Below are 21,990 nucleotides of genomic sequence, written 5' to 3'. Positions count from 1 at the left end.
CAAACAAGGGCCCCATTCTGGAACGACAAGGCACTAGATAGCTGCCCAGAAAGGGACTGAAGCCTAGTGGCCAGGCAGTGACTGGGCATGAGATGGAATTCCAGTCCTGGGAATGAAGCAGGAGCCCAGACTGAGGGCCTGGGGTCTGAGAAGGCCCCTTGATAGGCTGACATGGGGTGAACCCCCAGGGCCCTGACCTCGGGCTTCTTATGTCATTTTTCTGGAGGACAAGGGGTGTCCAGGACTAAGGTAGGAGATCTGTAGAGGCAGAGAGTTCATTGGTCCTACCTGTGGGCAGCAGAAAGTTGCAGGGAACAGGAGCCTAGTAGGACATGCAGATACAGTCCTGGGACCCTGAAGCAGGGAAGGGGTAGGTGGAGAGAACAGACTGACCCACAGGGCATTTATTCAGAGTGAGGCACATAATACAGTTATTTCATAACCCCAGTCACTGGATGATTTCCAGAGAGTGGGCATGCCCAGCATCATCTGGGCAGCTGATGTGTGATCAGTGGAGAGGTGCAAGCTTCAGAGCTGGGAGGGGACCTTGCAGGTGGGTTGGCACTGTGGCCTGCTTAGAGCCGGTAACAGGCCTCTCCGATGGAGCAGGGTGGACCCACATTACACTAAAAATAGGTCGTATGAACTGAGTTATGCTAAGCCAGAAAATTCTTCTGAATCTGCCCTTTTCCCAGTTTCATTACTTTCCCTCTTTTCCTCTCATCTCCTTTCCTCCTCCAACCTGTCCCCTTCTCCCCCTGCATCTCACAGGAATGGTGAAAACCAGCTGTGTGTGCCCGCTGCCTAGTGTGTGGGTGGAAGTTGTCTGCTCAGTCTGTTGGAGGCCCGAGACCACTGTGATGGCTTTATTGAAGTGACAAGCCCCATGGCCCAGTGAGCCAACTGGGTGGGCAGTTGTGTGCTGACCCACAGGCCCAGCTGTTCAGATGGCTGATCGGACCTGATGATATTTTCACCCTGCTCACTCTGAGTGGGACTGTCCCCATGGTCTGGGCTTTCCCACAAAGCCATTGATTCTTCCTGGTTCTTGACTTCTGTTAAAATGTTGAATTTCCCTAGAATTTGAAGACTGAGTTCAACTGTTAAAATCCTTGAAGTTGGATCTTTGACTCCCAAGACTGCAGGGGAGGGCTGAGGAGTAATTGGTGTCACTCCTTGTGAACTTTATACTCCCCAGCCCCCCATGTCCTGAAGGGCCCTTGGTTCCTGTCCTAGCCACACGTCTCTCCTCTGAGCCTGAGCCACTTTGTCACTGTCCCTGATAAACGCAACCAGAACTGAACTCAGCATTCCAGGTCTGGTCCATTTTTAATTTTTTGAGGATCCTCCATACTGCTTTCCACAGTGGCCATGCCAGTCTGCATTCCCACCATTAGTGCACAGCGGTTCCCTTTTCCCCACATCCTCATCAACACTTATTTTGATTTATTGATGGTAGCCATTCTGACAGGTGTGAAGTGATATCTCATTGCGGTTTTAATTTGCATTTCCCTGATGATTAGTGACGTTGAGCATCTTTTCATATGTCTGCTGGCCATCTGTATGCCCTCTTTAGAGAAGCTATACTATAGTTCTTGAGGGAAAAAAGTCAACAGCTTTTGCCTCCAAGCCCATCCCAAATTATTTATTCCTGGGGCTCTGGCCCACCTGTTCTTTTCTGTGGTGCCAGGTGACTTTGGCTCCTTATGGATTTGCTCCAGTGGCGGGGCCCAGAGTCACTGCTCTGAAAACAAGGGGAGTTCTTCCTTAGGTGACCTCAGCCCTGTGAGCTGGCCCCAGCGCCCTCACTTTTAAGGACTCAACACCTCTCTATCCCCCTTCTATTATCCCTGGGGCCCCAGCTTGTGCCTTCCCTGCAGCACTGGCCATTCTGGCCCTCCCTTCCAGCTGATGGGGCAGCCTTCTTCTCTCTCCCCTCCCTGCCCACCAGTGCCCATCTCTCCTCCCCCCTCCCTTGGTGGCCAGGGCCTTTCAGCAAATCAGATTTCTGGTGGCTCTCTCCCTGGGCCCAGTATGCAGATTAGGCTCCCAGTGGGATCCTGGCAATACCTGAGAGTGTGTGTGTGTGTGTGTGTGTGTGTGTGTGTGTGTGTGTGTGTGTGTTATTTTCTTGGGAATGAAGGGTTACTCCCTTCCCAGAACATGGTTCTTCCTTTATAATGGAAGTGAATAAGAAAATAGGATTTGCTTTGCAGAAATGCAGTTTATAACAAACTGCCAAAAGACAGTGACTCTGTTAAACAAGACATACCTGCAGTTCCAGAAGGAAAAAAATGGCGATTTTTCAAATTTGCTTAGTAAGTCTTTGCCCAGTGAACTGAATGATCCTTCTATCCACATGTGAGGGTGTGGATAGTTTTCCTTGTGAGGAAGACCATTACATTATTTCTTTTCCATGCTTTGGTTAGTTTAAAATACCATTTATTACTGGTTTCCTCCATTTGCTTTCCCTTAAAAAGTCCATTAGAATAAATACTTGAGCTTAGCACAGACTTCTTGGTGCTGAAATTATGGGCAGTGAGTGCCTGATTGCACCAACCATCTGTTCTGACCTGTCCTGGCTCATCAGGCCTCAGAAACCCTCCACATCTGATAGGATCCAGAAGAGCTAGCCTGGGAGCTTGCAGAGAGCACTGGGGTTGGAGTCACAACTCAGTTTCCTCATTTGTGAAATTAGGGGCAGAATGAGATGACCTCTAGGGTGTTTTGGTTCTGACCACTAAAAAATATTTTATCTGCCATAATTGTATACAGCTTTCAAGCACACACAAAGAGAGATGCCCCAAGCCATTGACTACCTTGATGCTTTGCCTTAAGCCTGGAAATGATCATTCCAGCTTTTAGCAGTGTAAGAACTTTAGAGTTTACAAAACCATTCCACACCCTCAGCATTTTTACTAGGCCCTGAAACAACCCTGTGAGCTACACACTATATTGCCCCCATTTTAGAGGTGAAAAGACTCGAGAGCTGGAGTAGTTTCTCTAAATTTGGGTAGCATGCAAGTGGAAAGCTGGGCCTGACTGTACAGGCCCAGCAGTGTGTACGTCAAGCTGCACTGCCTTCCAGCAGGGGCGCCTTTGCACATTTTCTGTGTTTAAGCATTGCTGCTGTTGCACAACACCCTCATGACACACAGAACAGATAATGGGACACCCTGCATCCAGAAAGAAATTGAAGCAGCAGAAATAAACGGGAATGGCAAAGTCAAATTTTTTTCATATAACTAGTTCCCACTCTTCCATCAAATGGAGGTAAAAACTAAGGATGGACAAGCTTCACCCTGACTGTGGCAGTTTCATTCTCAGTACAAAACATTTATCACAAAGTACTTCAGGCATTCAGAAAAGCACCGATTAACTACCCTCCCATGGGCTTGCTACCCAGAATTTTACATTTCCCCCTGATGTGTCATATTTCTTTTAAAGAAATACAGCAGTTCCCATTGAAGTCCCTTTGTTCCCCTTCTATAGTGGTGGCTTCCCGTGACCATCCTGTGATATTGAGGGCCAAATTATTCAAAACATTTTCATATATACATTGGAAGAATCTACCAGTTTTTAAAACAAGAAGTGCATTTTTTATTGTAGTAAAATATACATAACATAAAATTTACCATTTTAAGTATGCAGTTCAGTGGTGTTAAGTACATTCACAATGTTGTGCAACCAGTACCACCAGCCGCTTCCAGAGCTTTTTCATCCCAAACAGAAACTACACCCATTAAACAATTACCCTGCAATCCTTCCTCCCCCAGCCCTTAAGAGCCACTGTTCTACCTTCTGTCTCTATGAATTTCACTCCTCTAGGTACCTCATATAAATGGAATAATACTCGTCTTCATGTGCCTGGCTTATTTCATTTCGCATAATATCTTCAGAGTTCATCCATGTTGTAGCATGTGTCAGAATTTCACTCCTTTATTAGGCTGAATAATATTCCATTGTATGTGTATGTACAACATTTTGTTTTTCCATTCATCCCTCGATGGACATTTGGGTTGCTTCCACCTTTTGGGTATTGTGAATAGTGCTGCTGTGAACATGGGCATACAGATATCTCTTTGAGTCCCTGCTTTTATTTCTTTGGGGCTATACCCAGAAATGGAATTGCTGGATCATATAGTAATTATAGGTTTAATTTTTGAGAAATGACCATGCTGTTTTCTACAGCAGCTGCACCATTTTACATTCCCACCAACACTGCACAAGGGTTTCCATTTCTCTACATCCACACCAATGCTTTCTGTTTTTTAATAATTACCATCTTAATGGGTATGAACAAGAAATGTTTTTAAGGATCACCTTCTCTTAAAGAGGAAGAAACTGAACACTTGAGAAGGAGAGGCTCACACAGAGAGGCCGAGGCCATAAGCAAGTCAGTGACAGAGCAGGACCTGGACCCTGGGTGCCACACCCTTCACCTGTTTTTTTTCTACTAAAACACACAATCCAGTTTCCATTGCTTTATTTTTTGTTGTTGTTGTTCCTCCTTACCCAAGGATATTTTTTCCATTGTTTTTTTTTAGAGAGAGTGGAAGGGAAAGGGAGAGACAGAGAGAGAGAAACATCGATGTGAAAGAGACACGTCGATTTGTTGCCTCCCGCACTCACCTCGACTGGGGCCAGGGATGAAACCTACAACCAAAGCATGTGGCCTTGACCGGAATCGAACCTGAGACCTCGGTCGGCAGCCGACACTCTGACCACTGAGCAACCCGGCTAGGGCAGGTTTCTATTGCTTTATGTCAGGGGCCACATCCACAGCCATGGGCCAGATACAGACTGCACATTTATTTGACTTGGTTCTAACTTTGTTTTTTGTTTTTTAAATTCAAAATAGTATCAATATTTTAAAATCTGGGGATCTTATATTTTAAAATCTAGATTTCTGATTTCTCACCACAGAATCAGAAGATCTGGTGACTCTGGACTATGTTCTGACATGGCATGATTGGAGCTGCCACCTTAGATAGGGCATGTGGTTGCCAGTTTGCCACAGTCCCTACCACTCTGTAGTATCTTTCCTGGGTGGTCCTGGTGAGCACTGGAGGCCGAAGCCCTCTGCTTTTCAAGCACACAGGTGTTAGCCATTCTTTTTGTCAGCAGACGTGTTGTTATGATAACATTACAGGCTGGTTCCATACGCCCCTGCTCTTTCCTCCATTCTGCATTGTCCATTTGAATATCTTGGCTATTCACCCTATAAGTGAAGTAAGATTATAAATAATTAATACAAACATAAATACTGTTAAGATATATTTGAATACTCTGATTTGGAGACAGTGTGGCCCTGTGGAAAAACACCAACCTGAAAGTCCAGAGACTTGGATGCTCATCTTAATTCTTCCAGGGAATTCCTGGGCAACTTGAGTAAACCCCTTCCCTGTCTGGCCTCCTCGTGCTCACGTGCCAGCTGTGGGGTAGGGCTGGGGGACCTCCAAGGCCCCACAGGGTGCTCCAGTTTATAATGAAGGTAAATGCCACTCTTATGTTGATGGAGAAAATCACCTCACCCATTGGAACCACTTCCCGAGGACAACCTCTCTGATCCAGCCTTCCTGTGACCACCAGCACACCCAGCCTCTACTTTTTCTTTGTGACAGGTGAGGAATGACCTGACCGGGGTTCTGTATGGTGAGGACATCGAGATTTCAGACACCGAGAGCTTCTCCAATGATCCCTGCACCAGTGTCAAGAAGCTTAAGGTAGGTGCAGCTGGCCACGGCCTGAAGGACAGACTGATACCATGCTCCTGGGGTTCCCAAATTCCCTGACCCTGAAGGAGCCTCAAGTTCAGGCTGTTTTGTTTCATCCTTGGCCCCTCAGACATGAGGAGAAGCTCCCAGGAGCTGGCTTTCCTTGGCTTTCCCCTTGCTTGTTGTCCAGCACTGGCCAGAGGTCTGAGTGCCAGCTGCATGGCCATGAGAGCTTACTTGGTGACTCTGTGTCTGTCAACACAGCTGAGAGGCAAGCAGGGCACAAGTTAGCATCATCTCCAGTGTGAGGAGCTCTCTTGCCCAGACCACAGCAAGGAAGTATATTGTTAGGACTGAAAGCTCAGGCCCCTGACTCTCTCCAGTGACACTCACTCCTGGAACAGAAAAGGTCAACTAGAAGTTTGCCCAGTTGTAAGTGAGTGGTCTCTAACTATCATTTGTCCATTCATTCCGCAAACTCTCTCAAATACCTTGTTTGTGCTAGACCCTCTTCTGGGCTCACAGTTACCATCACACTTGGAATCAGCAGGAATTTCAGGAGGCTAGCATATCAGGTGGGGTCAGGGGAAAGATGCTGAGGCTAGAAGCAGTTTGGAGCCAGTTTCTCTGAGCCTTGAATGCCTAGCAAAGAAGTTTGGTCTTTTATCTTGAGGGCAGTGGGAGTTGCTAGGGGTTTCCAAGCAGGTACAAACATGCTTAGAACTGTCACCTTCCTCTTTTACTCTCTTCCCCTCCTTCATGCCCATATTGAAAGTCATTGTCATGGAGACTCCAGATTCCAACTGCTGACATGTTCTTTCTCTTTTGGGTGGGTCCCAGGCTGTGCTAGTCAAAGCAGGTGGAAGTTTAGAGCTCTCATCTTCCAAAGCCCTCAGTTCACAGATAGCGAAGAGAGGCCCAGAAGTGAGGAGCAAGGGAAGCAGAGGACAGTTGTTTGTCCCTGCTTGGAGGCAGTCATTGCACCTGCGTGAGACATTTCAGCCCTGGGAGCCTCTGCAGATAGGGAAACAGTAGCTAGGGAGTGCCTGCTGGCAGCTCAGTGGTTGGGACCGGATCTGCCCAAGCTCTTCCCCAGCAGGCTGTATGGTCTGAGGGCTGAGCTGGGCTGTGTGGGGCCTGGAGTACCCAGAGGGGTGGAGTGCCTGCTCTGCAGGGAGCGAGTACCTGGGGTAGGGTGGGGGGTGGAGGGTGCTGAACTGACAGTCTCCTGCCACACACAGTGTCTCCCCAGGGTGGGCACTTGAAATAGCTCCCTGCGCCTCAGAGGCCCTGCCAAGTTCTGCAGCCTTTAAAGTTTAAAGAGCCTTTGTGTGTGGAGCAGAAGCACTAGTTAAAAGTCTACAGGAAATTGCGATGGAACTGGGTGCTCTGCTCATCAACCAACTATCTCCAACAGAGGCAGGAGTGATGTTGACAATGATGAAATAGCAGCTGACCTTTCCAGCACACTAGCCGAGGGCCAGGTCCTCATGCACAGCCCTTGATCTCTGCTCCCTCGTTTAGTCCACCCCAGAACCTTGGACAGAGGAAATTTTGTACCCCCATTTCACAAATGGGAACTTGAGGCCCAAAGAGGTTAAGGAACTCAAACCAAGTCACCCAGCTAGAAAGAGGTGAGTTGGAATTCAAACCTGGATATGGGCAACACCAGGGCCCAGCTTTCCCCTCCACCCACCCAGCTTCGCTTTTGAGAAATGACTCCAGTGTCCTGTAAGCCTGGGAGAGCAGAGCCAAAGCAGCATTCTCAGCCTATGGGCAAAGGACACTCTGAGTGGAGCACTCTTCCCCTAGAACCTGCATGGCCCCTTCTCACCCCTTCTTCTCTTTGCTGAACAGTCCCCTTTTCCCAGACTGTTCCCTTCTCCAGTTGCTTCATTTAAAATTTAAACCTCTGCCCCTCTCACACCCATTCACCCCCCCACTCCCACCGCACCCCCCACCGCTGTCTGCTAATTTCTTTCTCCGTTTCACTGATGGCCATCTGTATTAATTTCATGGGGCTGCCTTAACAAAATACCACGAACTGGGTGGCTTAAAACAACGAAAACTTATTCTCTCACATTCCAGAGGCTGAAAGTCCAAGGTCAAGGTCGTGTTCTCTAAAAGGCTCTGGGGTTCTCCTATGCCTTTCTCTGAGGTTCTGGTGTCACTGGAAATCTTTGGTGTTCCTTGTCTTGTAATCTCTGCCTTAAATGGCATTTCCCCCTTCTTCACATCATCTTTGTATTAGAACACTAGTCATGTTGGATTAAGAGCCTGCCCTACTCTAGTATTATCTCATTTTAGCTAATCATATCTGCAGTGACCCTGTTTTGAATTGAGGTCACATTCTGAGGTATTAGGGGGTTAGGATTTCAACATTTCTTTGGGGGACACAGTTCAACCATTAACAGCATCTGTCTCCTCCCACTAGGATGTAAGCTGTAGGAGACAGCAGTTTCTGTCTGTGTGGTCACTATTTTATTCCCTCGTCACTGAGAACCAAGTCTAATTTTCTCAGTAAATTTGTTGAGTGTGTATAAGCAAAATATCAAGCCTGGACTGACAAAGCCAATAGGACACAAGGGTAAAATACTCAAGAACAAAGAAATGTAACTTCTGGAAAGCTCTGAGAAAAGGCAAACCTCTGGTTCACTGTGGGGGAAGATAGAGAAGGGAATGCAGAGAACAAGGAAGAAAACGAAAGAGCAAATTATAGAATTAAAATCTTCATTGGAAATAGTAGAGAGCAGAGTTAATGGCAAGGAAAATAAAAATCAATAATATGGAGGACAAACTGGAGATTCAGAGGAAATGGCCAAAAACATCAATCTAATGAGAGGAAAGATAATAGTTATGGATGCTGGAGAAGGGAGAGCCTAAGGGAAAATCAGGACAAAAGAAACAGAACCAAAATAAAAAAATAGGCACCCCAGCATCGGCAAGCACACCTGGCACCCAGATCTTGGTTTCTAATACCATTCTCAAGGAAGAGGAACCAAGGTTCCTTGGAGAAATGGCTGATTCTAGGACTGATGCAGGAACTAGATCCTGGGATGTCTTGTAGTGCCAGAAAATAAGGAGTGCTCCAAACACCACCACACACAGAGGAGTAGAGCAGCCAACTGAACAGCCTCCCAGTGGCCACAGCTGGGACATTAGAGCAATAAAATAAAAGTAGTGTTGAATTATAACCCAAAGTATAAAATAAATATCCATGAGTCTATATTGATATGAATGATTGAATAAGTAAATGAGATGGAATAGACAAATCTCCTATGCCGAAGAATTCCAAATAATTTATGTAGATATTTCAACTCAAAGAGGTAGAGCAGAACCACCCCCGTGGTAAGTGACTTCCTTTCAAAGAGTACAGTATGAAGGGGTGTGAGGTGTGGGGAGAAAAACTCCACAGTAGAAAACCTGACAAACACTACCTCAGACAGGTGGTCAAGGTCAACATCAGCCTTGGTAAGTCCTATTGATAGAATGTACCATTTAAATGATGTGATGAAAGGGCATTTTACCTCTATGGTCTTCCTCCCCCAAATCCATAACCCCAGTCTAACCATGAGAAAAACATCAGGCAAATTCTATTTGAAGGCTGTTCTACAAAGTACCTTGCCAATACTCCTCAACACTGTCTAGGTCTTTAAAAATAAGGAATGTCTAAGTCAAAAGGAACCTATGGAGACATGATGACTAAATGTTCTGTGATATCCTGGGTGAGATTCGGGAGTAGAAAAAGTGCATTAGAGAAGAGAATTAAGGGGTTCTGAATACAGTATGGGCTTTAGCTAATAATAATGAGTCAATATTGGCGCCTTAATTGTAACAAATATACCATACTAACATACGATGTTAAAAATAGGGGAAACTGTGTAAGGGACATATGGGAACTTTCTATACTATCTCTGTGGTTTTTCTGTAAATCTAAAACTGTTCTCAAATAAGAAATTTATTTTTAAAAAATTGGAGACAAACTTAAATGAGCTTAAGAGACCTACTAGATTGGAACCAACAAAATTGCCGATCTTCCATCATGATGGAACTGCAAAATCAACAGTTCACAAGGGAATGTGCAGACTAGCTGGCCTTTCCACTTTCCAGCAGAAGTGGTGAAAAGAGAGTCATATATAGACGCGTTTTGGCAAAAGTGTTGAAATACAAACATAAAGGGGAAAACCTAGGCCAGAAAAAAGTATCTAGGCCAGAAAAAAGCATATTTTCCAGAAAGGTGCAAAATCCAGGCCACCTTGACTCCTCTGCAGCATTCAGTCCCAGAAACAATGGACCACGGGGAGACATGCTCAGATTTGTGAGGCTCAGGTGATGTATATGCCAGGTGCCCTTCTAGAACTTGGTCCTTGCAGTCCTATGTCAGCCTTCTAGAACCAGGGCAAACTTCATAGCTGAGGTCATGACAGACACGGCTCAGCAGGAACCACCATAACCCATGGAAAGAAAGCTAAGTTTAAGTAATTGTTATAAAAGTGTATACAGATGCAAAAATTCATCTTGAAAGCAAACATACATGTACATATAATGCAAAAATAGATACCGTAATAACAGTAATTGAATGTAAAAGTCTAAAGCCCATTAACAGAGCCAAAGAAGTGGATGAGTTAAAAAAAAAAAAAAGGATGCTAAACTCCTAGTCTTACGTAGGAGAAGGACTCCAAAAGACCATTTTGCTCATGAGTTTCATAATTAGAGAAATATAAGCTAAAGAAGGCTTACAATAACTTAGTGGTAAATATACTATAATGCAAAAGAAGTTTCTGAAACATGGCAAATAAAAGCAAAGAAAATCTAGTCCATGTATCAAAAAACAGAAAGCAAATGTGAAAACCAGAAAACTGACCAAATATCATCAGCGTGACCATAAATTCAAATAGTTCAAACTCCCTATGAAAAGGCAAAGACTTTCCGATTGTGCTTTGAAGAGTAACTAGCTTTTTACAACAGAGTGACACAGAAAGGTCAAAGGTCAAAGGTTGGGCAAAGGTACAGTATACCAAGCAAACCAAAATGAAACAAGAATCCCAGTGTTCATATTAGAGCAAACAGAATTCAAGGTTCAGGTGTTAGGGAGAGTCATTTTCTATAAATAAGGGTACTATTCACCACGAGAAGAACACACTCACGGACCATTATTGCTCCAAACTGCATCTCACTGAAGTATGTAAAGAAAAGCCCATTAAAAAATACAAAGGGGAATTGACAAAAATACAAAACTATTGGAGCCATAACATGTCTCTCTCCTTCTTGGATAGATCACCCAAGCTAAGATAAGCAAGAACATAGAGGAACTGAATAATGAAATTAATCAGGCTGATTTAGCAGCTGTGAATCTAAAGAAAGTCAGGAAACAAAACCATTTCTGTGTGATGAAGACCCCAGGCGGTTAAGCTCATTCTGGGCCTGTTCCAAACGGGGGCCTTTAGCATTAATGTTGCCAGACCTGACTGGAAGGCCACCCTGTGAAAGGGCTGCCCCTGGGTGTTTCCATGGTGTGGCACTGGGCCCTGTGGGGGAGTGTGTCAGGCTTCTGTTCAGTTCAGTTTTGCTTTATCCATCTTCCCCTGAGCAGCCCCAACCCATCATTCAGGATTCAGATTACAGGAGAATGTCCCTATTTTATGAATCAGCTGATTAGCAACTTTAATTCCATCTGCAGTGTTAATTCCCCCTTGCCATGTCACATGGCATTTTCATAGGTTCTGGGAATTAGGACGTGGATGTCTTGGGAGCCCATTATTCTACCTGTCACTAGAAGACCACAAAGAAAGGCCTGAGGTAGCCTGTTCCCTGCTTTGCTCCATGGGAGAGGCCTCGTGGGAATTTCATCCCAATCCTGGAGGCCAGGAACCCAGCCTGACTGCCTGAAACTGCGGCTCATACAAGCACCCCAAGGGGACACAAAACTAGAGTAAATATTGTGCATCTTCCCAGCAGGCCAGTTTTGCTCAGAGATATGGAAAGAAAAGGCTTTATTTTTGTCTTAAGATAAACATAGATATGTTATTAGAATGCTAACTATACATGAATTTTTAAGATAAAGAAACTTTAAAGAATTGCCATGCTTTGCCAGTGGGCTGCCATAGACTATTCTCTTTCCACTCCCTTCCTTAAGAGTATATGTCTGCTGCTTCTCTGCCTTTAAGGACATTTTTGGTGAGGGGGAAAAAAAAGTCTAAGAAAGACTAATTTTAGCTAAACAAAAGAGCATGCCCATTCTGGGTGTGGAATCAGTCTGTCAGAGCCAGTAGGGACTTGGGAAAACATCTAGGCTGATTTTGGGGCTTACCCCAGGTCTCATAGTCAGAGAGACCCCTTCCCCAGTGTCCACTGCCCCAGGTCAGGCCACCCCCAGCCCACATCATGGCAAGCCTATAATAGCTTAGCTGCCCTGGGTTTATAACTCCTCATCTCTTTCTACAGCATGCAACACGGTTTGATTGGATTTTTCAGCAGCCCAGTGGGGTAGATTGAGTGGATCTTTGGGGCTGGGGCTCTGAAAACAAGGAAGCTATTAAACATGGGTTGAGAGAGAAGCACAGGCGGCCAACTCACCTGAGGTCGAGACCTGCACTACCACTTTCTACCTGTGTATGTCTAGAAAGAGCCTGAGATTCTTGTGAAAATGATTTACTAAGAGTGCGCTCCGGAGAAGGGGAGAGAAGCAGGATGAGGCTAGAGGGGTGCTAGGCCAGAATGCTGTCTTGATGGAGACGGGTTAGTCTGGCCCTACAGGGTCTCTGGAGCATAGCCTGCACCACAGGGCTGTTATCACCTTTCAGCAAAGGGGCTGGAGTTTTCTACAGGTGTGCTTCGTGTCAGTCACTGGCTGCTGTGGAGCTTGGGGCCTGGCATAGCCTCCTGGGGCCAGGAAGCCCCCCTTAGCTGAGAAGGGAATGAGCTCTTAGCAGCAGCCCACCCTCACCGTAGCTGGGATGGGTGTGCCAGCACCAAGGAGGGAATCCAGCAGGACCAATGGTGTCTACTGCACCTGGGAAAGTCTAGATTTGGGGGGAGGGGCGGGGGGGAGGCTCAGTTTGTTCATGAAACTTTCCAGAGTGGGCATAATAATAACACCTACCTCCTAGACTGAGACTGATGTGCTGCTTAGCACAAGTGCTAGACGGAGCTCAGGAGTTGTCATTTATTTTCTTTGCTAGATCCCCTGCAGACGGGTATTTTTGAATTGGGTCATCCTTCTTAAGTGTCACTTTTGTGTATATGTGTGTGATTTTAGCTCCCTTTAAGGATCTCAGAGACAAAGGGGTTCTAGACCACAGATGATACTGGGCTAGGAATGAGGAAAGAAAATCCATCCTGAGTTTTGGCCTCACATCCTCTCCCCCAGGGCCTCCCAAGCCATGGCCATTTCCTTCCATTTTTGCCCCTTCCCTATGGGTGTTGCTTCTTGAGAGCATGAACATAGGTCTCCATTATGGTCAGCAACCTTAGATCCAGCCATCTGAGAAGAAGTTGTCATTTGTCCAATATTAGGTCATCTACCTGCACTCAGGTGACCCCCTGCAGAGCTAAGAGTTCATGGAAGGGCTGGGACCTCTGTCATGTTCTGGGTTCTCTGTAACGTCACAGCTCTGCTCTGTCACTCTTATCCTCAGGGGCATTTATGGCTTTCCTTCTCTATGTTCCCCTCCCCAAAACTCCTTAAACTATCCCCACGCCCTTTCAACCACGGGGAAAGTGCTTATACCCCTGGCAGGGAGGCGGGGTGCTCGGCCAGAAGCAGAGGCCACTGCCAATGAAAAATTTCTCTTTCCACTCTCTGGACTTTCAGGAAAATATACTAGTTATGCAACATTTAAAAGTGTGATTCTGGGACTTTTGTGAGAATGTACTACCCATGTTAAAAACTTATAAGATCCCCAACATCCAAAACCTTTACCCCATCCCTGAATCTTCCAATAAATTGCTGCTCCAGAAAGAAAAACCAGGTATATCATGCTTTTCATACTCACAGGACCACTCCTTGTGTCCTGGGGATGCACATACCCTACTTTGAGAAGCACCCCATACTCCCTATATGGCTCTCCAGGCCCCCGCTAAGGGTCCCAGTCCAGTTGCATCTCCCCTTGTCCTCTCCCCAACCCTGGGATTCCAGGTCCCAGCTGCACTGGGTACTGGCTTGTCCTGTTTCTTCCCAGACTTTGCAGCACCTTGTTCTCTCTTACTCACCATCTAGAGTTAGAATGGGTGTGAATACCTCCCTATATCAGGCACAGCCTGTCTCTGGATAGGATCTTCCCTTAGGGCACTCTGAAGGTCAGGGAGCACCAAGGCAAGAGCACTGGTTTTAGGGTGCTGTGCAGTCTTGGAGGAAGCCCTTTGTCTCTCTGGGAAGAGATTAACTAAGATCACTAATCCCTTGGGCCCATCCAATCCTAACAGCCTAGGAACAGAGACCAAGCAATCCATGAAACTTGATTGTCAAGACAACGGAAACACTAAATGATCCACAAATGGCAGAGCTGGTTATTTATCTGTCAGCGGGTGGTCAAGTGGTCAGCCATGAAGCTATGGGTCCCTTGGTCTGTTCAAGAAATGGACATGGTGAACCCAGTCAGTGCCTACGTCCTGGACTAACAGGATATTAGTGCAGTGATGATACCAGCTGCTGAATAACCAGTATGGGCCAGGCTTTGTGCTTGGTGCTTCACATAGTGTTCATTCACTTCATCAAGCATGCAGTGCCTATTTATTGATATGTGTGCTATGCCCTGTGCTGGGAGTTAGGGACCCAGAGATGAGTGAAGTTACCCTCAGTCCAGTGGGGAAGATACAGAAGTAAGTGGTCTTGTGCCATGATAGAGTGCTCTGAGCCCACGGAGGAATAAATGGCCACCAAGACTGATGGGACAGAGATGGCCTCTCAGAGTAGGGGTGCCTGAGCTAAGGCATGAAAGGTGAGTAACAACTATCCAGGCCAAATGAGTGGGGTGGGAGGGAAGGACATTCTGGATGGATGAGCTTGCAGAAAGAAAAAGGGGATAGAATGAGAAAATGAATGAATGAACGAGGAGCAGACTGTGGAGTAGTGAGAAGTGAGGACTAGTGAGAAATGTGATTGAGAAGCGTGCAGGAGTCATTTGGTAAAGAATCTTGAATGCTCTACTGAAGAGCTAAGAGACTGATCTGCAAAGCTTAGGGAGCCATGAATGGATTTTACATGATTACATTTGAACCTTGGAATGATCCCTTCATTTGCTCTTTGGAGACTAGGGTGGATAGGGCAGGCCTAAAGGCAAGGATCTGGGTGGGAGGCTGCTGTGGTTCACCGAGTAGGGAATGATGGTGCCTAACCCGGGCCCTGGGGCTGGAGGGACAGGGATGATTTGGGAGCTAGGAGCAGACAGACCCAATCACCTAAGATAACTGCCAAGTTTCCCACCTGGTAGAGTGGGAGGTTGGTCACACCAGTCTCAGTCTCAGAGATGGAGGAGGAAGAGGCTTGTAAGGAAAAATGATGAGCTCAGCTTGGGACCTGTTGAGATTGAGGTGCCTGGGAGAACCAGGAGAGAGCACCACAGAAGCCAGTAGGTGGGTTTCATAGCGTAATCCTACAGCCACCTGCAAGGTAGGCAGCATTATCTGTCTTTCAGAGATAAGGAAATTGAGGCTTCAGGAGAATAAGACCCAGGGTCTTGTAACTGGTCAGTGGTAGAGCTGGGATTTGAACCAAGGTTTCCCTAACTGCAAAATCCAATAAGCTGTTTCTATATCATGTTTAGCAACACATGGTTTGGCACAAAGTAGATGTTCCATAAATGTTTGCTGGATGGATGGATGAAAACTGTTAGCAGCAAGAAATGCTAGAAGATTTCAACAAACAAGCAGAAAGACCCTGGAGTGTGCCTGGGAGCATGTCCATAGAACGGAAGCAGCTTAGAACTTTTTATAGCATTGCAGACATGGTAATGACAAAGGCTGGCCTTCCTTCAACTGCTCTGTTAATGATCTTTTAAAGTCCTTTCAGAGCAAGTTTTTTTTTTCTTCTTTCCATTCTTGCTTGCAAACGAAGGATGATTTTAGAATCCAAGCCTTTTTTATTTTGCTAAAGTACATGATGAGTAAAATGGCCTCCCAGTCAGCACTTTCCAATTTTGAAAGATGCTAAAAACTGATACTTAAAAGCATGCTTCACTTTATGCATCAAAGAGCCTTGAGGCCTGTTGGAGAGGACGGGATGAACGGTGGGAAGGTAGCACCACCTGCAAGGCTGAACCTCACAGCAGAAGGCAGGAAGGGACGGTGGGGAGCAGGCATGCAGGCCGGCACCCAGCTGGCCTCCTGCTGGCTGCCCAGCACACCCTCCAGCCTGTTCTCTATGGGGCAGAGCCCAGCCTGGCTCCTCACCCGCTGGGCAGTAACCAGGGCCCCTTACCCTGACCTGGGAAGGAGCCTCAGACAGACGTGGAGTAAATGTTGAATTAATAAATGAGTCCCAGGAGCTGTTAGACAACTTATACGTATTAAACACATCGAGATAATAAAGTAATAAATAACCTTTTATAGAGCTTTCGAATATAGATTTTCCTTTGAAATGAAAATGGGCCAGGGAAGGTTATAAAATACTAATACTAGCTAGTACTTGTTGGACAGTTACTATGCTCCAGGAACCATGTTAAATGCTTTATGAGGGTTACCTCACTTGGTGCCCCCAGCAACCCTGTAAGGTAGGTACCTGCAGTTTGCAGATCAGGAAACTGAGGCTATGTTGGAACAAAGGAGGCCACCCTTGAAGCTTGTTGGTAGAGCTGATATATGAACTCAAAGAGACTCTGAAACTTAATTGGGAAGTTTTGTGGATTCCAGGAAGGTAGAAAAGTCTAGAGTAAGGGGTGGGGACCGGCGTCTGCTGGGTCTCATGTCTCATATCTGTAGACACCTTCCTGGGAATCTAGGAAGCTCCCTTCTTCCCTCTGGCCTCAGTTTCTCTACATATAGAGTGAGGAAGATTAGACATTGTCTCTGTGCAGAGTTTGGAAGAGAGAAGGGGAGAGGCCAAGGCCCCTCAGAGCTGTCAGCTTTAGCCTCCAGCCTGTGCAGACTTTTCCCACTGTTTGCCCATGAGAGCACTGACAGCAAGAGCCAAGGGAAAGCTGGCTCCAGAGAAGGCTGGAGACTCTGGGCTGGGCTGGCCTGGGGATGAGGTATTTCCCTGCCTGCCCTGCTCAGGCAGAGCACGTGGCTGGGAGCCTAGGATGTACGAACATTCTCTCCCCGTGGCCTTGAGCACTCTAGAGTGTGCCATCGTCCGTTCACCTTTACATACGTGTCCTTCTATCCACAGGGCAATGACGTGAGGATCATCCTGGGCCAGTTTGACCAGCATATGGCAGCAAAAGTGTTCTGTTGTGTAAGTACAACTTTAATCATGTCATTTGAGTCTTTGGGGAAGTTCATGAAACTTTTTCTTGGACTAATTCTCACTGCCTAGTGAATGAGATCCTACGACTGCAATCTGGAAGCAAAAGTATTATTCTCACTGCTCTTTCTTGTTTTCATGGAGCTAAAACCCCAGGGCTCAGAACAGTGCAGTCGTAGGAGGAACCAGGGACCGTAACTGACCAAATCTACTGCCTAACCTGTTGTCTAAGAACTGTCTGCTAATTCTAAGTCCTCTCGACTCAGCCATGTTCAGTGGAGGCCTGCGATCTGCACTGTGCAGAGGGAGATACCAGACACAGGGGCAAGACATGCGCCTCCGGCCCCTCCCTGCCCTGTAAGCAGGGCTCAGAGTCTTAGCTTTAGAACAAATTGTCAACTATTCAGTGTCTGCCCCTGAATCCTTTACAATTGTCTGGTGCGTGACAGGTGACAAAGTAATTTTCTATACCTTATCTCATTTAATCTTTCCAATAACCATGTGAAGCAACTATCATTATCTCACTTTACAGATGAGGAAATAGAGGCCCAGAGAGCTGAAGGGGCTTTATAACCCTCAGCCAGTTGATGGCAGAGTGAGGTTCATTCCTGTTCAGCTGATTCCCCATCTGATTCTCGTTTTTCCATATGAGGTTCTAACCTAAGTATATATAGGAGTTCTAACACAGGAACTAAGTCTTTCCATATCGATGCCCTGGGTCCCCCTCGTCTGCCCTGGGTCAGGAGAAAGGTCAGCAGAATGAGGACCCATTAGTTATGTGAGTCGTCATCTGCCCAAAACGTTCTTCCTCTTAGACCGAGGTTATTTTGGGAGTAGTCTCTAGTGATGGCCACAGGCCTCTGTTCTCTTTGAACTTTTGTCAGTAACTTGGACAAAATTATAAAAAGCAGGCTGGTAGAAATTTTAGAAGTTGTGATATATGTTGGATGACAGAGTCGGGTGCAAAGAGCCCTAACAGGCTGGAACATTTGATTAAATCCAAGAACGTTAAATCTAATAGTCTTAATAGAAGGTTATATTAGAACACATCATTCCGCCTAAGTCAGAGGTGGTAGAGGCATAACTGAGGAGTACTGTGTGATGAGAGCAAAAAAGACACTGGGGTCTTGGTTGACTTCAAAGTTACTATAGTCACCAGTGTGAGTACAGCTGCCAGGGAGCTGAGATGACTTCAGGCTGCATGTCCACACACAGGGTGGGTGGTCCCTTTGCTCTGTGCTGGACAAACTCTGCCTAGGATGTCCAGCTAATCACCTGGTGCCCTCTTTCAGAGGAGATGCAGGAACTGAAAAGAGACTGGGAGTGAGGAGAAAGCAGTTGCCAGAAGCTACAGTTGCACAGGAATATTTCATCCTAAAGACCCAGGAGGAAAGAGAAAACTGCCTGATCATCTCTTGATTTACCAGGGAGGAGGGAGCAACCAGGAGGCTGACATTTCAGAAGATCCAGGGTGGAGCTGAGAGCTCAGGAGTCTGTCTGCTTGGGCTTGAACCCTTGCTCTGCTGCTTAATTACTGAATTTGGGCCTGTTGTTATCACTTTCTGAGCCTCTGTTTTCTTATATATAAAGTGGGAATAATAATAATACCTATCTTGTGAAGATTAAATGAGCAAAAACACTTTGCACAGCGCCTGGTATATATAGGGAGCCCTCAGGAAATGTCAGGGATCTTTTTTTTTGTCATGGAAGGTCTCAGGTATCTAAAGGACCACCAGTGGGCTGGCAGAGTTTACTAACTAATGGACTTCATAAGGTTGTATTAAGCATCCTATGTATCAATTAAGGGCTACAAGCGGTCATTTCATATGAAAATCTAAGGGGAACATGAGAAAAAATTTTAAAACAGCAAATTGATTTAATACATTTTACTTCAAAACTCATAAAACCGTATACATTACCATGTAAGGTCCAGAAATGACCCATTTTGAAAAGGAAAATAATTGGAGGATGTGATCTCTTTTAGGGAAAAAGCTGCCCCCCATATTCCCAGGCCTTGCAAACAGCTGGCACATGGTGGGTAATAACTCCAAGAAATATAAGTTAATAAAAGTAATCCATACAGATACCACACTGGGCACTGGCCACTTCCACAGACAAACCTCGCGTCTGATTTATGCCAAATGCAAGCTGGGGCATGGCTGCGATTTCACTGTGTGCCGTGCACTGGGATTATTTTCTGAGTAGCATTTCCAGCCGTGGCTTCTGCTTCAGAACAGATGGTGTGGCTGTCTTCCTTTTGACCCAAAGCCTCAGGCTGCCTGCCTCCCACATGGCATGGGACACCACCCTACCTGCTCACCCACTTTTCTCTTTCCTCTTACTGGATTTTTAGTACTTTGAAGTGGGCCTTCCCTTAGAGTCTTTGCTGGCCACTTTGTTCATGCAGGAGTTTCTCAGAGGCCTGGGTTGGGTGTTTATTCCATGTGTCAAACCCTCAGATGGATCTGCCCTCCAGGACCTTCAGTCTTACCTGGTTAGGAAGGAGTTTTTCTGACAAGTCTGGAAGGTCCTGAAGGGAGTCTGCTCGGTGATGGAGGGGCAAGAGGGAGGGGTGCTGCTCAGAACAGAGACCCAAGGAGAGAGACTTCCTGCTCATGTTGGGGTCAACGCACACACCAGTGGAAACATTGTGTCCCTGCCATCCAAATGTCGCAGTGCAAACTTTGCAGCATGTTGCTGTGTTCTTGAGATTGGAACTGCCACCCAGTGGGCGAGCAGACTCCAGCAAATGCAAGGCCTATTTATAGCCCTGTGGCAAAATGTTCGTTTTGGCTCCAGCGCAGTCCAAGCATGGCATGTTGCTTTTGTCTTTTCCTCCCTCCTCGGTGGTCTGGTCTCAATTCTCCAGCACTCTGACATGGGTTCTGGTTTTAGTTCCGCCAGCTGTGTGACCTCTGGCAGGTTCTTTACATCTCTGGTCCCTGCCTGCCACACCTCTACAGTGGAAGCAGTGGTCCCTGTTCCGTCAGCCTCAAGGGGTTGTCTAGAGGCTTAAGTAAGGCCACCAGAGGGAGACCATTTTCCCAAATGTTAAGTGCTCTACTGATGTGAGGGTTTCTCATTGTACTTTAGTGAACTATAATATTACAGGGAAATGTCCTTCTTACATGGGGAGGGAGGAGGCAAAAAGAAAATTAATAAAAAAGGAAATGGGATTTTTAAAATTTTTCTCATCGTGGTTCCCTGTCTACAGCTAATAGAAATTGAAGCAGTTCATGGCACTAAAGGTGAGGTTAGGACCCCGCCACCATGTGGCAGGGCCCATTTGGTGGTAACAAGTCCTGAGACCACGTTTCTACCAGAGGCAGAGAAAATGGAAAACGAGGTGACCAGGTAAACTGGAAATGTGTTCATTCAGTCACTCCACAGCCATTTGTTGGGTGACCTCTGTACACTAGGCACTGTGCTAAAAGTACTGAGGACCCTGGAGGAGCAGACACCACCCTCCAGGAATTCGCTATCTGGCACAGGAGACAGCCAAGCATAGCAGCAGCTACTGAGAGCTCATGTGCCCAACAACCTCAGCTCTTTTGAACCTGGGAGTACGGGAATGGAGTCCCACAGGCTTCTCCGCAGTTGCTTTAGACAGTGGATGATATATTTAAGTCCAGTCTACCTCCCTTTTAGACCCTCACTCAAAACCTGTTTATGTTTGCTCTATACATATGATTCACAGTCCCCGCTTTCCAAGCCCATAGCAGTCTAAAAGCAGCAAATTCTGAGTGAGGAGAGGGACTTGATAGCAGTGAAGTGACTGCCTACATCTGACAGCTAGAAAGGAGACAAAGCCATAAAAAGTGGATCCCAAACTCCAAGTGACACTGTCCAGGGCCATTTGGTATTTGGACCAGTCTTCTTTACCCCCAAGAGTATCACGTGCGTGGCTCATAATAACGACTGATGTTCACAATGAAACTCCGAGTTACCAAAAAGAGAAAGGAACAAGAAGGAGCAGCTAAAACGTCCCTGCGTGTAGCGTTGGGCAGACCTGCTACACATATGATCTCATTTAATTCTTACTCCAACCCAGTGTAAGGGGCTTTGCTTTCCACATGCTGTAGATGAGAAAGGTGAGGCCCAAGGTGTCATGTGCTAGTTACCCAGCTGCTGTGGGGCAGAGAGTCCAGTGCTGCTTGACTGTAAGCTTTTTTCCCCCAGGTGAGGAGACAGTTTTTTATCTTCATAAAATTGACTAATGTTCTAAACAAAGCGTGTTGTCACTCAAATGGACTAAGCGTGTGTTTTCTGGAAAATTCACTCACAAGGAACAACTTCTAATGGGAAGGTAGTAGGTCAAAGAGCTATCACTGCAGATCCCTGCTAGGCCCCTGACTCCAGCTCAGCGCTGCCTCTCCTCTCAGTTATCACATGGTCTCTGTCCTCAGAGAGGGATGAAAATCTGCCTTGGTGTCTTACTAGCAGACCTCCTCATGTCCCCACTCTCTATTGACTCTTATTTAATGTCCATTTCTAATAAGTGGGGCTATCTTCTTGCCTCAACCCATTAAGACTGAGAAAGCTTCCAGAAAGTTTTGTTTTGTTTTGCTAAGAATAGAGGGGAATTTCAAAAAATGAACTTTGAATCTACTTAGAAACTTCATTCTGGGCCAACTTTTGATGGCACATGACATGCCTACATAGTGGAATTTTCTGGGTGCATCTAAGCTATCAAAAAGCATTCTTTTCTTGATATAATATCATCACAATAAGTACCAAAGCCAAATAGAGGTCCAATAGAACAGTCTGATGATTTTCTTTTAATGGAAGGAAGGCAGTGTGGTTTTGCAGCATGATAGTCAGCAGACCTAGGTTCCGGACTGACTTTTCTCCCTGGCTGTGTGACCTTGGAAA

The 21,990-nt window shown here is 46.1% G+C and overlaps 1 protein-coding gene across 1 annotated transcript in view; it reads left to right on the top strand.

Annotated features, from left to right (window-relative positions):
- Positions 1-21,990, top strand: part of GABBR2 (gamma-aminobutyric acid type B receptor subunit 2) — a 298,825-nt gene that overhangs the window by 145,336 nt on the left and 131,499 nt on the right. The window contains exons 4-5 of the mRNA XM_016223063.2: positions 5,625-5,726; positions 17,044-17,109. Of these exons, the coding sequence (XP_016078549.2) occupies positions 5,625-5,726; positions 17,044-17,109 (168 nt within the window). The remainder of the gene's footprint in view (positions 1-5,624; positions 5,727-17,043; positions 17,110-21,990) is intronic.

Source organism: Miniopterus natalensis, chromosome 12, assembly GCF_054644295.1.
Source record: "Miniopterus natalensis isolate mMinNat1 chromosome 12, mMinNat1.hap1, whole genome shotgun sequence".
NCBI classification, from domain to species: domain Eukaryota; kingdom Metazoa; phylum Chordata; class Mammalia; order Chiroptera; family Miniopteridae; genus Miniopterus; species Miniopterus natalensis.
Note: the sequence above shows the minus strand (reverse complement) of the source record. Positions and strands in the feature narration are given on the sequence as shown.